This window comes from Pan troglodytes, chromosome 1, assembly GCF_028858775.2.
Source record: "Pan troglodytes isolate AG18354 chromosome 1, NHGRI_mPanTro3-v2.0_pri, whole genome shotgun sequence".
Classification (NCBI taxonomy): Eukaryota; Metazoa; Chordata; class Mammalia; order Primates; family Hominidae; genus Pan; species Pan troglodytes.
The window spans coordinates 131862446-131878518 of NC_072398.2; the positions used below are offsets into that span (position 1 = coordinate 131862446).

General features: G+C 36.5%; 1 protein-coding gene across 2 annotated transcripts in view; it reads right to left on the reverse strand.

The window, feature by feature from the left end:
• Positions 1 to 7725: 7725 nt before the first annotated feature.
• PLPPR4 (phospholipid phosphatase related 4) overlaps positions 7726 to 16073 on the reverse strand; it is a 45544-nt gene continuing 37196 nt past the window's right edge. Inside the window, exons 6-7 of one of the 2 annotated variants that reach the window (XM_524774.9) lie at positions 15403 to 15576; positions 7726 to 11624 (exon numbers count right to left, since the gene is read on the reverse strand). In XM_524774.9, coding sequence (XP_524774.5) covers positions 10299 to 11624; positions 15403 to 15576 — 1500 coding nt within the window. In that variant the 3' untranslated portion in view covers positions 7726 to 10298. The remainder of the gene's footprint in view (positions 11625 to 15402; positions 15577 to 16073) is intronic. The other variant, XM_024347357.3, reaches the window with a different exon arrangement.

The window sequence follows — 16073 nt, forward strand, 5'->3', positions numbered from 1 at the left end:
CTGTACCATGCTAAGTATAATCTAGCAAAATATATGTGTTTAAAAACAATCCTGGATTTTTTTTAAGACAAGAGGGCAGTGAAGATATTTCCACACAATCTCTAGACAAAAAACTGTCTCTAGAAGAACAGCTCAGATTTAAACATGAGTATTATCAGAAAGGGACCGGCTGGGAACCTGTGTAAATGTTCTTGGGGGTGGGAAGGGAGGAGAAAAACCCAGAAGGAAAGAAACATGGTAAACCAAAGACAAATGAAGACTAAACCAAGGACAACTGTGTCAAGAATAAAACGAAAGCTTATAAACACTTGTCCTTGAAAACCAAGAAATAAAAAAGAAGTCTGAGAAGTCTGTCTGAGAAGAAGAGATACAAAATCTCAAGAAAGGGACATAAGAGAAGAGGATGAAAACTGAGATAGTGATGCTTATGAAGGATAAAAGTAATATCTCAACAGAAATACATTCACATTAGAGAGAGGGGTGGGAGGATATTCAATAGTTACCCCAGTGGAAGAGTAAAGGAACTTATCTGCAGCTCATTCTGATGGGGAAATCTCAAATGGCCCAAATTTAAATTTCTTGGTGGACTTGGATAGCCAAAGGGCTCCAAAGACTCTTCCCAGAAACTCTACTCCCAGGGCATTATTCTAACACTTAAGTAAAGCCTTAAAAAACGTAGGTGGCATGGAGTGAAACTAGCTCATGTCAGTAGGAGATGAGTTAGAGCTTTGCTCAACAGAGAGAAGAAAAAGGAAAAAGTGTTTTTAAGAGACTTAAATAAATAGAAGCAAAATGAGAAACTGTGATCTAAGTAAAAAGAACCCAGGAAGTTAAACTCTTCACAAGGGCCCATCGGTGATCCACTATGGGTCCTTGTGAAGAGTTTAACTTTCTGAGTTCTTTTTCTTTAACCTGGCTTTTCATTGTGGTAACCAGTTTTTTTTAGCAGTTGGTTAGAAGCCCTTGTTTTTCCATTCTTTAGTATCTTCTTTAATTCTGTGTATGTCCAGCAGCAGTAGAGAGCCTGCCTTGATTAGTTGACTTCAGTCATTGGGATAAGGGAGAGTTTTTGGTATATTTTTTCTAAGACAAGGAAACCATCAAAGTTGCAGAGAGAGTCACATTTGAATGACATTGCCTTGATTTTAGATTTACTACCTTGCAAGTGCTATCATTGCAGACCACAATTCCTGTCTTAGGGATTCTGATGGCCAACATGGATCTAAGAGAGGGAAACCATTCCTATCTTCGTGTTCCAGTTGTACCTTGAGACTTACCTCACCAAATGACCTGTTTTATCCTTTTCTTCCTCACCAGCCTGTGAATTCCTCAAATAAGGAAATGGTGTTTTATTCATGTTTATAAACTTGAGGTGCAATGATTAGTTGGAAATTGCTAGTAAAGGAATAAAACAGAGAGCATCAGAAGAAATGCCCCATGAGTCTTTGCTCCCCTGTGGTGTGTAGGCAACAGAGTTTCCCAAATATGCTCAGTAGAAATACAGGAGACAACTGATTTGAAGGCCATGGGTCTGCCATGGAATTCTGTGGAAAGAAGTGAGTGAGGTGCCTCCATAGCAGCACATCCTCACCTGGAGTAAGAAAGAAAATATGGCTGACACTCAGAGAATCTGGAATTCCAACAAGTGACAGGATAGTGTCAAGTCAGTGAAGGATAATCACAGGACCCAACACTGAAAGAACATACCTCACTTTTTCTGGCTGCCCACTGTAGCAGTAGGTACGAGCAGCATTAAAAGACATGGAAGTTAAGCTAGTGAGGGCTCATAATAAAATTCAAGGTTTGCATATGGGCTAGTTATGACTAATCCTACTGCCATCTGGACACATTAGCCTTTTTGCCCTATTCCCTGAAGCCTTTATCCAAGAGAGACTTTTGTAGGAAAAGTGGCTGATATACATTTAACTGATAATTTTGGTACGTAATCTCCAGACTACCACCAAGATGGGTGCTTCAAAGCAGCCTGAGAACAGTAATGGTAAAAAAGCCATTCTGTCTTGTTTTGTATATTTGTATGCAGGGCACAAATTTTGACCTTGCTATATGTATGTTGAAGAGTTTAATATTAATAATCTGGTGACTTGGGCATATGTTAAACGATGTTTAATTTTTTTTAAGTAGATGGCAGTTAATAGAATTATGCTCTGGAAGGCTGTGATTTTAAATCATGCATGCACACACACACACACACACACTTCTTATTCTTACCAAATAAACAAACTAAAGAACTTTTGGGATCTTTGAAAACCCATTTTCTATCACTATGATGAAACGTTGAAAGATTTAAATCTAACGGAGTGCCTGAAACATAGACATGTTGAATGTGAATCATAATTATTTAGCCAATTGTATAATTAAAATAATTGTTTTGGGGTATTAATAATAGAGGTAACTTTTGATTAATTGAGGTCACTAGATAGTCTTAGACCCTATGAGTAATGTCACTGAAGTAAAAGTGACAGTGGCAGTCTTTTCTCACTGGGTCCTCTGCTCAGATTGAATTCATTCTACTTTCTCCATCTCATAGATAACATCACTGAATATTGAAATTTGTTCATGAGGAAACCTATCTGCCAATGAAGGAAACTGGATAGCCATATCTGAAGTTTCAATCTTTTTAGAATCTGAATTTCCATAAGCCATTTGGAGAATATTTGGAGGAGATCTGATCTGATTTTTTTAAAGAAGTTCACCTTGACTGCCACCTGAAGACTATAAGGGGAGCCCCAAGCCTGGATAAGAGTATCAAGAGTTGATGGTGAGATAGCTAAGGGTAAAGGCAGTGATGATAGGAAAAAATGATCCTATATTTTGGAGGAAGAGCTGATAAGACTTAGTTTGAGAGTGAATGGTGAGAGAAAAGAATGGATTAAGGACAGAGTTTAGAATTTTTCTTTAGCAGCTGTGGTGGGAGGGTGGAGAGTTAGATATTACTAAGAGAAATAAACAAGTTTGGGAGTAGGAATCAGGAAGTGTATTTTGCAAATGTTAAATATGAGATAGTTATAGATATTTAAGTAAAGATATCAATGAAGTAGGGAGTTACATATTTGAGTCTAGAATTCTAGGGAGAAGTGAGGACTGGAGATAAAGAAGCCACAGAACACTTCCAAATAATAAAACTAAGAAAGAACATTTATGTGCTGCTTACTAAATGTCACATAGTATTTTAAATATTGTACCTATATTTATTCATTTAATCCCCATAACAACCCTAAATTATTATACTTATTGTACAGATAAGAAAACTGAGGCACACAGTAGGTGGTGCTGAAATTTGAATACTTGTCAGTCTGACCACAAAGACTCTCACTACTCTAGAATTCTGAAAAATATTGTGATATTCGAGTGGCACATTGAGTAGCAAGAAGAGTGCAGTGGATATGCCAGGTACAAAGAAATCACTGTAGGTCCTGGTCTATTATTTGATTTTGAATTAAGAAAAAAACCTTGCATGCTTGGCTATACAGAGGGTTTTCTGTTTTTTTGTTTTTGTTTTTTAAATGTTGGAATAAGTAGGTATACTTTATTGTCACTTGCCTCCACAAAGATTACTGTGGAGGTGGGAACATCTGAACAAACAACTGTTGCTAAATCATATGTATTGTGAGAAGACAGCTTGTTCCAAGAAATCTGGCTTATACTATGTCAACACTTTTTAAACATGCTTCAAATAAGAAAAAAGGGAAAAGCATAAATAGCATAAGTTTGGCTTCAGGGTCTCAGAGTGGATTTTTGAGAAACTGGAACTTCAGGGCACAATCAAATGGACAACCATTCCTTTCTCTTCCAAATAAGTCTCATTTACTTATTTTATTTATTTTTTATTCACAGTAGATAGAACACACTGTACTCATTCAATTATTCTGTATCTATTAAACACCTGTTGTGCTAGAACTGCTTATAAAGAACTTACAGTTCAGTGTGTAGTAAATATTCAATGTCTCATTTATCAAATTGATTAATCATACAAATTGTATGATTAAGTAAATGCATTGGTCATACAGATCAAGGATCTTTAAGTAGTTTCAAAAAGGAGAGATGAGGTTAGCCCTTTTAAAAAATGTACTAACTCTAGTGATGTCAGAAGATTAATTATTTGATTATTTAAAAATATTTAATTACCTATCTATCATCTATCTATATGTCTATCAAACAGGTTTTCCTGGAGAAGTAGTAGACTATAGGAATTTGCAGGTTAGATTGTGAAGAGTTTTGAAGCTGGTATGACAGAGACTGATCATTAGTCCCCAGGAATTATTCTCATCCTCTTCTACCTACTTAGAAAAGATGCACACACAATTTTAGCTGGGCCCAGGGCCTCCCAGCTAGAGAGTACATTCTTCAGCCTGTCTTGCAGCAAGGTAATCTATTAGGTTGGTGCAAAAGTCATCGTGGTTTTTGCCATTACTTTCAATGGGACCAACATAATAATTACTTTTTCACCAGACTAATAGTTTGGGCCAGTTGGGTAGATCATAAATAACGGATGCCAGTTATGTCATCTTCTTAAAGGTAAAGCTACTTATCCTTGACTTCCTCCCTCCTACTCCTACTTCTGCTTGGAAATTGTGGCAATTAGAACAACCTTGAAAGCCATGTATTAAAGATGAAAATCCACCTCTCCAAATACAGATTGCTTGTATCTATACGTTTATTACATGAGATAAATTCATGCATTGTATAACTGTTTGGTGTTGGCTTTTTCATTCCATATAATTCTCTGGAGGTTCAATCAAGTTAGTGGGGATGTCAATAGTTCATTTCTTTTTATTGCTGAATAATATTCTGTGATATGATTATATAATAGTTTGTTTAATCATTCACCCATTGAAGGACACCAGAGTTATTCCTAGTTTTTAGCTATTAGTAATAAAGAAGCTATGAATATATATGTACCATTTTTGTTGTGGGCAGATAAGTTTTCATTTCTGTGGGATAAATGCCCAAGAGTGCAATTGCTGGGTTGTGTGGTTAAGTGTATGCTCAGTTTTTAAAATAAATTATAAATCTGTTTTTCAGAGTGGTTGTACCTTTTACATCCCCACCAGCAGTATATGAGTGATTCAGTTTCTCCACATTATTGCTATTTTTGATATTATTACTATTTTTAATGTTAATCATTCTGATAGATGACTACTGATATTTCATTGTGGTTGTGATTCGCATTTTCCAAATGGCTAACAATGCAGAATATCTATTCATGTGTTTATTTGCCATCTGTATATGCTTTTTTGGTGAAACTTCTGTACATATTTTTGTCCATTTTTATTTTACTTTTTTACTTTTTTAATTTACTCTGTTTTTTTCTACTGTTGAGTTTTGAGAATTATGTTAATATTCTAGATTTGACCTTAAAAGCATTACTCATAAAAGGAAAAGTTTCACTGGATCTAGTTTGGGTCAATCAAGTGGATTATAAATGACGGTCACTTCTATATCATCTTTTTTTTCTTTTCTTCTTCTTCTTCTTTTTTTTTTTTTTTTTGACAGAGTCACATTCTGTCGCCCAGGCTGGAGTGCAGTGGCATGATTTCTGCTCACTGCAACCTCTGCCTCCCAGGTTCAAGGGATTCTCCTACCTCAGCCTCCTGAGTAGCTGGGATTACAGGTGCTTGGCACCATGCCCAGCTAATGTTTGCATTTTTAGTAGAGACGGGGTTTCACCACATTGGTCTTGAACTCCTGACCTCAGGTGATCCGCCTGCCTTGGCCTCCCAAAGTGCTGGGATTGCAGGCGTGAGCCACCATGCCTGGCCTTATGTCATCTTTTTAAAGACAAAGAGGCTTATCCTTGACTTCCTTTCTCTCATTCTTATAAGGAAGTAGCCAGGCATACAAAGTGATAAATAGAAAATGAGATTTTATACAAATGCAATTTTCATATTTTCTCTTCTTCAAACTCATTTATCTAATGGTCAGTTGTACCATTTTGAAAATGTAACTTTAGAATTTAGATACATTTTTCTCATAGGCAATGACAGAATCTTAAGGTAGGGGAGTAAAGGAGATGAAAAGGGCATTCAAGTTCGTGAAGTAGAATTGGTGGCAGAACTATAGTTTCACTTGTCATTTACTGTGGTGCACAAATACACAAAATTAGGAACTTTCTTTGGCTGACAATTGTTTTGACAGTGAAATAAAAGTCACTTCTATATCAAATGGCTTATCTAAATGTTCTTTCAACTTGAAAGCATCGTCAATGGGGATCTTCTATAAATAGATCTTACTTGCAATCTATATACTATTACTGAAATATATGCTTTCTTCAAATGGGAATATTTGATCCTAGGGCATTTTAGAATCTTCTTACAGAATAAAGGCAGAAACATATTTATGCAGAGGAAATGAAATATCCAATCACAGACAGGCCTTTGACAATTTTCCAAGTCATGGTTGTTGTTTTTTTAGATTAAATCATCTTAATTCATTTTGATTTTTTCATTTATATTAATTACATTACTCTCTGAATCATGCATACATATTCATTTTCCCTTTGACCTGTAATATGAAATTACCCATAGAGATCAAGTAAAGACTTGACCTATAAAAGACAGAAATAGCAGGGCCCTTAATGATAGCTTCCTAGGTGTATAATAACCAAGAATCTACTCAACTGTTGCCTCATGAGAAAGGTACTAGGACTAGGGGTATACGTATACAGGTCACCTGTTTTGATATGTTATGTGGTGAAATAGTTGATGTAGGCTTTCAGCAGCCCCAGTTGGCTTGCTTCTATTAACCTTGTAGTCAAAGATGGCAATACTAATTAGTTAGTTATTTTAGATCATCAAGTTATTTCCTATTTTCTTACCAGTTTTTGCTCATTGGATAAAATACATAATGATAATCCATAGAAATTGAGAACTTTAGGACATCCTTTAGAAGGGAAATATGGCTGAATGTCTCCATTTTAGAAATGAAAAAATCAAGACCTAGAGAAGTTTAATTTAAAGACCTAGAGAAACTGTATTTCACCCATTATATAAGATACATATTGTTTTTTCACATGTTAACTTCTCTAAAACCAGGGTGTTTCCTACAATCAATAGTATCTTACATTGGCTGTTGGCCAGGTAGTGATTGTGATGTTGTTGCCTGGTATGTATGAACTTTGTTGCAATTGGACAGCTACATGAACTTGGTGGCATTACTGGATGTTTGTAACTTCACATATCATTCAACAAACTCCTTAGGACCATTTGAGTAAATCCTAAGTTCTGGTTGTGGTCTAAAAACTTGTGCTAATACCTTCCAGTGAGATGTACAAATCATCAGCAGTAAAATTAATATAATGAGCCTTAATGGCTTGAAAGAATATCGTGGAGTTAATGGTGAAGCATTCTTTTAAGAAAAGCTGCAACGCCAATGGCCATGATGACATAAAGGTCTCTACTGTTTGGGAAAATAAGTACATCAACTACTCTTAGTCAAGTCCTTCATATTTTCTTTTTCATACACTGTAACATTGATATGCAAAAATATGTGTAAAGTATAAAAGAGCTCCTTTAATAAGCATAAAAATAATTCTAAACAATAAGAAAACATGTCATAGATTGAGAAACTTTTCTTTCTTAGTTGTAACCCATTCCTAAACAATTATGAATTTAATCAATTCTGATTTTTTCTTATTTCCTCAGTTATTTTCCTACAAGCCAAGCTATTATCTATTCAGACTCTGAAGTAAAAACCAAAGTATTCCAATTTTGATGAAGAAATCTAATCTTTATTTCTATGATTTTAGCACAATATACCCACACAATAGCTTTTATCTGTACTTAACAAAATACATTTATAGCACTTTACAAACTTTATCAGTTTGGAAAACATTGCATAACATTTTTTTAAACACAATACTTTATATATACTATATATATTTTCATAATTTTATTTACTTTAAAAAGATAATTAACTCTCTTTATTCAATACTTGGTTTTATCAGTAAAGCACAGCCTAACAAAGGAAGAAGTGCTCCCATTAGCAAATAAGATAAATAGAACACTAAGAAGAGATACCACCTTTTAGTCTGATTTATTTTAAATTAAGGTACCAGTGGAATGTAAACAAATTTTTTTGTAATTTTTGTTTTACAAAAGACATGTTATCAAATATACATGCAGAGGTCTGAGTTCTAGTGTCTATCATTATATGTCCTTAACAATGTGGTACAATTTGTTAAGTCATTAAAAACTGTAGCCTTTGGCACTTTGAGTAGAAAAAGAATATATCAATATTTATGTAAAGAAAAAAAAACTTCAATGACAAGAGAAGTACTTTAAAATCTTTTGTTAAGAAATAGGAAAGATTAGGAAATATCATACTGCACCTGAAATGCTGCAGCAGGGGTTTTTGTTTGCTTGTTTTTGTCCTTCAGAGTACTAAAACCAGCCCACCCTTCCCTCTACAAACAGGCAAAAGCCAGTATGAGCGTCATGATGGCGGTGGTGGTGAGAAGTGGGGAAGGCAACATTTTATTCCCACTCCCCTCTCTGAGAAGGAAATTGCCAGAAGGGATATGGTTGAGTCCATGTTTTATTGCCAGAGTTTTCAATTCTGCTGGTTTCAGCTAAATTCCTAATGCCTTAGAGGTTGGTTTTTCTAGAAAGCTCCGCCTTTTTCATGTGGAAATTGATAATGATGTGATACTATTCATCTGTAAACAACTCCTTCTGTTATTGGAAAGTGAGCTAAGATCAGATCAACCATCTCTGTTGTTTCCTTTCATCCCCTTGGCAATCATCAAGTATATATCGGAATTCTTATGAAATGGCGTAAAAAAGGTTTAATACTAAGTTCCAAGAACTGAGTATGTCTTCATACTTTAAGTTGGAAAACACTCCAAAATATTTTGTTTTTATCTTCTTCTTATCAATGGTATTGGTTTGCTTTGATTTAGGCTCAAGGCTTGATTCAGGATAGGTAGCAACAATGGTTGTTTGCATGTTAAACTAAAACTGCACCTATTCAGATATTTTGAAGAAAGTCATTCTTAATTTATACCGTGAGATACTTTTACTTACCAACATGCATTTTTTTTCAGATTCTTCCTCTTGCTGTCCAATTAACAAAAATGTTTTAGAGACGAGTCAAACTTAACCAGTGTGGCTCTAATTTACTGGTCATCAGGATATAGAAAAAAAAAGTTAATGATGTAGAACCAAATGGGACTTTTAGATTACTTGTTAAGATGGCAACCTATGCCAGCTAGTTGTACACATCTAAGGGCAAACTTGACCAACATTTCTGGCAATGTAACCCACAATGTCAAGTTTTGGCTCAGATTTCTTGTTTGCAAATTCACAGCAGTATATTTTGCTCAAGGAATGTCAATTGTTATTTTTGCTTTTAAAATAGGAGAACATATCTATAACTTCAAAAAATTAATCAATAAGTTAAGGAGAAGCCATAGAAAGCAAAATATGATCACAACAATTTCAAAAGATTCTCTAAAATAATATTTATAAAATTATGCAAATTTACTCACTAAGAGAACAGATTCATTAGCAGTACCTATACTTAAATAAAAAGTAAGCAGCAGAAAAACTATGCAGAAAAGTACTAGTTATTCCCTTTCACTGAAAATATTTCTACACAATTTTTGATGTTGAAGAAAGCAGAATTTTGAAGAAACGCACAAAAACCTTTTCATTTTTTGACTGTGACAGAGCCACTACAGAGAAGCTGCGGGGTGTCCTATTCTAACACAAAGCAGCCAGCATCTTCTTAATAAAGTAGCATTTCTTTAACAAGGAATTGCACACCACTATTTCACAGCTAAATAGAGTTTGAGAGTTTACATGGTATATGTACTATAATAATCAGCACCACCCGTATTGAGCTGTAGGTGCAGATTCTGCAAAATGAATATATAATACTGCATGGCCTCTGCTGTAGGGAAAACGTGTGTGTTCTGGGTTCCCACAGCTCACTATAAAGAAAAATCCCCAAAGTTGGCACATTCAGGAAGTAAAATAGTATACATTTGAAGAAAACCACTTTCTTTTGATACTGCCCTCTGCAAAACCTTTTAAGTTTGACGACAGGTCTTAAGAAAACTCTTCATATCATCACGTTAGTTAGGTTCTTGCATTGTGCTTTTCCCTCTCCTTGATGTGAGATCTACAAGTTTGAGTATAGCAGTTCTGAAAAGTTACAGAGTTCTGGGCTGATGGTAGACAATCTAGCTTGGTGAGACTTCCCAATTCGCTGGAACAGAACACAGGTAGAATCAACATATGGTCTTTTGGGAGTAGCCCTAATGATGGAATGGACATCACTCAATCCTTATAAGCCCGTGTAGGGGAGGTTCCTTTGTAGAAGATATTTCTAGTGTTTTCGGGGCTGTTGCTTCTTTCAGGGATTAGAATGATGTTGCCCTTTCTCCGCAGGGTGGAGTCGCGGGAAGAAGAAATGGACAGCGTCTCTGAGCCAATTTCGCTGCCCTCTACTGGGGTGACGCGGATGGTGGTAATTCCGTGGTGGTGATGCTCATTGGTATCAATGTTGCTTCTCTTGCGATCTCCAGAACCAAAGCTGTCTTTCAGAGACTCACAGCTTTCTGAGTCCCTGTTGAGATCGTTGAGCTCGTAAGTTTGGCGAAGGCTGCCCTTTTCAGGGGCTTTCCACTTCCAGGAGCCACTGCCTTCACCTTCAGTGGACGGGATCTGTATGATGGGCCTGTTGTTCTCTGGGTGAGCCTCAACCCTCACTATCCCACTGGGCTCATGGTCTGTCAAGGTTTTATAGCGGATGGAGCCAGTGCAGGAGACCGTGCTGCCTTCAGTGTTCTTGGGGCTGCTTTGGAGGACACCCTGCTGCTTGGACATGGCTATGACTTGCATGATTCGGGGCTGGCTGTTGCTTCTGTTACAGGCCACAGTCTTTTCAGCAGCTTTTAACCACTTGGCCCGAGCAGAGCTGCTTTTGGGGGAGGTGCTTATGTTTTCCTGAGTCTCCTCAGGGATGTGCACCAACTGTGAGGACCCAGGACGGGACTGAATGGACACTCTTGGCCCTCCAGGCATGCTGTTGTTACACCCGGGGACAGCGCCAGGCTGGATTTTGAGGTACTGATTGCCAGGACCATGGTGGTCTCCATTCACCCCTACCCTCGATGGCTCTGAGCTTGACCTCATTTCTATGGATCTGGGTGGTGACTGTCCAGGCTCAGGCTCTATAACTTGCAAGGACAACTTTCGACTTTCATTCTTATTCTTCCACTGGGTGAGGAGCTGCTTTGATCGAGCGGAATCCATAGAGGCATGAATGCTCGCATTTCTTCTGACAGGGTCTTCTACAGATGGGGTATTGGCTCGCGGCAAGGTATTGCTGAAGGTAACCATGTTCTCCTTCCCCATGGGGCTCCGTGGAGTAATGATTTCCACATCAGCATTTGCTCTTTTGAGATTTGTCAAAGAGCTAGCATCTCTGTGGTTTCGGTTGAGGATGCCTTCTGTATGAGCAATTCCATCACTGCTGCTACCATTTTTAGCAGATAAAAGTCGGTTGGGATCTTGATTGAGGTCTGTCAGAGACCTGAGGGCGTCTCTGTGCTGAAACATACTCTCATCACTGGGCAGGAAATTCCCCACAGCGTACAAGCCCTAGTGTTTGAGAGAAAGCAATAAATATCATGCACTAGAAGACAGTCACTAGGGTTTCCTTACAGTACCCACTGAAGTACATACATAGGTATATACTTCCTATACACCATTGACTAGTACAAATAATGAAACATGAAAACTATATTTTTGCAGGAAAATACTTTGTAAGTTATATCATAAATCGCTGCATGAATTGCTCAGCAATGTGAACCCCATTCTTTTCTCCATCCTACTGGATGTTTTTGTCTATCTTATCCTGTGTATATTTTCAGAAGAAAAAGCAGACAAGAGAGAAATAAGGACATTTTTTTCTGCTTTTCAAAGCAATTCATTTTTCCGGATTTAGGAACTTCTTGTTGAGTGACATCTCAAATGGCTTAAATGATTTATTTTACCTTCCATTTTCAATCATATGATGGAAAGTAGAAGAAGTGTACAAAATATAGAACAATATATCATTTATAAAAAATGATATCTGGTTTTGAAAGAAGGTCGGAGACATATGTTATTACGACTCACACTGACTACAGCCTTGTGTGTTCAGCATTGTACAGGGTGTTCTTGGAAGACAGGGCAAAAACCATTGCCAGATTGGGGCACCTAGATTCTTTCCTGATTTAAACTTGGTCATAAATTGGGAAATACTATTTGATCAATTTAGTACCATTGCACTAAATTTGAGCCAGATTTTATTTAATTTTGTCTTCATACACAGTGTATCTTTTTTTGTTTGTTTTAGATTTGGGAAGCAAAAATTTGGAAAAAGGCTAAAGTTCAGACTCAAAATCATTACCCTTTTGGCACATAGAAGATCTAATTCCTGCTGGACTTTCAGTTTTTGAGATACTTGGTATTAGAGATAAAAAATCAAGCAGCAGACACCTGTTTGTGTGCTAATTTCAAAAGGCGGTAACCACTGTCTACTATTCAAGTTCAAAACAAAAAAATATTGATTTAACATTTTATAGAATGCTTAACAATGAACAAAGCATTGGCTCAGAACTGAAAATTTTCCAATTTCAGGGCAAGAGTGCAGACAGAAATGAAATAAAGCCAAGCTCCTGCCTCTTCAAGTATTTTAATTCCTGGTTGAAACCTTCTTCTAAATATCTGTCTATGCTCTCACCAGAATGAGCAATCCCTAACTCATGTTCTATTAATAATTGTACTTAAATTTGTAAGTTGGGGAAGATCCTCCACTAAACTATAAGCTCTCCATACAAGTACAGCCATGTGTCATTTAATGACAGGGATACATTCTAAGAAATGCATTGACAGGTGATTTTGTCATTGTGTGAACATCATAAAGTTCACTTACACAAATCTAGATGGTATAGCTTCCCACACACCTAGGCTCTATGGTACAGCCTATTGCTCCTAGGCTACAAAATCCTACAGTGTGTTACTATACTGAATACTCCAGGGAATTGTAACACAATGGTAAGCACTTGCATATCTAAATATAGAAAACATATAGAAAAAATTCAGTACTCTAATCTTATGGGATCACCATGGTATTATATATGGGGTCCGTGGTTGACCAAAATATCATTATGTGACACATGTCTGTAGTTGTTTAATTCTTGTTATGACATGGGACAGAGAGTTAGTATCTTTATTTTGTAGGTGAAGAAACAGGCTTCTGAGAAGCTGTGTAACTTGGCTAAGTGGAGGAAAATTTGGATTCATAACCAAATCCTTTGCGCTATAAATCCCATGCTAATTCCAGGACATCATGAAATGACACACATGCAAAAAGCAATACATAAACTAGAGAGTGGCATTTCCAGTCTCCTTTATTTCTTCTGCAATGCACATTGCCAACTAACACTCCCATGGGCAACCCAGGCTTATGCACAATTCCTGGCACACCAACTTTAATTTGATCCCTTTCTCCTGCAGTGAAGAATGCATGCGAGTAAGAATAACTTTTAAAGTGACAATCTTGACTGTGCCTGTTTATGAAAATAAAAAAACTGATAAAATTATAGCACACTTCAGTACTTTACCTGTATTTTGGTAATCATTTTCTTGTAATGCCTTTCCAAGGGCACTAAGACCACATGATTGAGAACTGTAGCTACAGATAATTTATTTTTACTTCTGTCAGCTCTTCTCAGTTTCTTTCATTATTGCCTTTTCCTCCGCATGTCACTTGTTTATTGGTATTCCCTGGCTACCTTTTATTTTTATGACCTGGCAGTTTTATATACCCGTAGTAACTACAATGGTACTTCCATTAAATATCCTTCTCCAATACTGATTGCTCTTTTGAATTCCAGAAGCAACTACTTAACTGCTTATTGATTCAGTTGATCCCCTCAACTCCCTTTACCCCACAAATCTGCTTCATCTGTCATTTACCTGGTCTGCTAATGAAGTCATCATCTGTCCAGTGTTCCATGCTGGAAACCTGGCCATTATGTCTCATTCCTCCTGTTCCCCCACCTTCCACTTCCACTTGCTCTTTCAGATGCCTGTCTCTTTGCATATGTAGTTTCTTCTTCTTGAATGCCCTCCCTTCTTTCTTTACCCCATGGAACTCCCATTAAAAACAACAACAACAGCTACACACATACACATCACTTTTGTGACGTCTTTTCTAACTTCCTCAGGCAGTTTGCTATTCCTAAAATACTTTGTTCATACCCTGTTATATCGTTCAACATGTTGTAACCATTTATATTTATGTTAGTCTTTACATTGTAAACTTCTGAAGAATACATCTCAATAGCAAAGACTTGGAACCAACCCAAATGTCCAACAATGATAGACTGGATTAAGAAAATGTGGCACATATACACCATGGAATGCTATGCAGCCATAAAAAATGATGAGTTCATGTCCTTTGTAGGGACATGGATGAAATTGGAAATCATCATTCTCAGTAAACTATCACAAAGACAAAAAACCAAACACCGCATGTTCTCACTCATAGATGGGAATTGAACAATGAGATCACATGGACACAGGAAGGGGAACATCACACTCTGGAGACTGTTGTGGGGTGGGGGGAGGGGGGAGGGATAGCTTTAGGAGATATACCTAATGCTAAATGACAAGTTAATGGGTGCAGCACACCAGCATGACACATGTATACATATGTAACTAACCTGCACATTGTGCACATGTACCCTAAAACTTAAAGTATAATAATAATAATAATAAAAAAGAATACATCTCATTTCTCAGTGTTACAATGTTCAGTATAATCCCTGGTACGGAATAGATATTGAATAAATGTAAAATGCATGAATGCATGCATGCATGACAAAATGAAATGGACAATCTCAGTTTCCTTATGCTGAGGATATTTCCCTTAGAGGGAGACCAGGCTTGAAAAAAGAGTAGTGTTAAAGAAGTCAGTATTAGTTGGATCACAGTTACATTCAGGTGCTAAATTTGTGGTGTGGGGCAAGTTATATAACCTTTAACTAAATTTTTGCTTTCACTAACCTTACTTTTGGCAATAATCACTTTCCTCATCTGTAGCATTATAATTATACTAGTAATAGTAGTCCCTGCCCACCTCCTGTTTGGTTGGCATAAAGACAAAATTCAGAAATCATTCTAAAATTACAATTTCTGGCTCATAGTAAGAGTTCAATAAATGATTTTGTTGAAAGTGGGATATGTGTTTTGGCATAGAATGGAGATGCGGCCAGAGATTTTCTCATTAATATAAAATATATTGCAAGGAAGCTATTATAGTGCAAAATATTCTATGCATGTTTTCCATTTTAAACTTTGGCTTATAAGATAATAGTAACTTATTTACCAAGTACAGTGCAATTCCTCCTCCTATTAAAAAGCCACAATAGACATCAACTGGGTGGTTCTTATACTGAGTTATCCGTGTTAGCCCGCAGATTATTCCACAGATGATAAATGTGAAGACCAAGAGAGGTTTCAGAAGCTTAGAGGAATCCGTTAATGTGGAATTGAAGTACATCTTAAAAATGGAAGAAGTGGGTTAAGTATGTTAGAAAGGCCATTTTATTAGTAAATTATAATCAAATAAAAGTTAAAAGTCTGATACAATTGACTTCAGTTTTACTGTTTCACCCCCTCTTCCTATGGCTATGTTCTGTACCTGCCAAGAAGGGATATGCTTGATGAAATTTATCAAATAAGTAACAAATTAATTACATGAAAGTTGGAAAAATACCAAAACAGTAGAGTTAACCATTTAACTGTTTAGTCTCCATGTTACTTGTCATATAATTTCGCTCATTTTTCTCAGGAAAGACTTCACGGACTATTGTACAAATTAGATAAAATGACTATTCATTGTACAACATTTCTAAATTTACACTGACCTAAAACTTATTGTTACAGAAATACTAAAGTAGCATATGTGTGTGTGTGTGTGTGTGTGTGTGTGTGCACGTTGTATGTCTTTGTGGGTACTTATTGTGATTCTTTCAAGTTTTGTAACTTCCTATAATT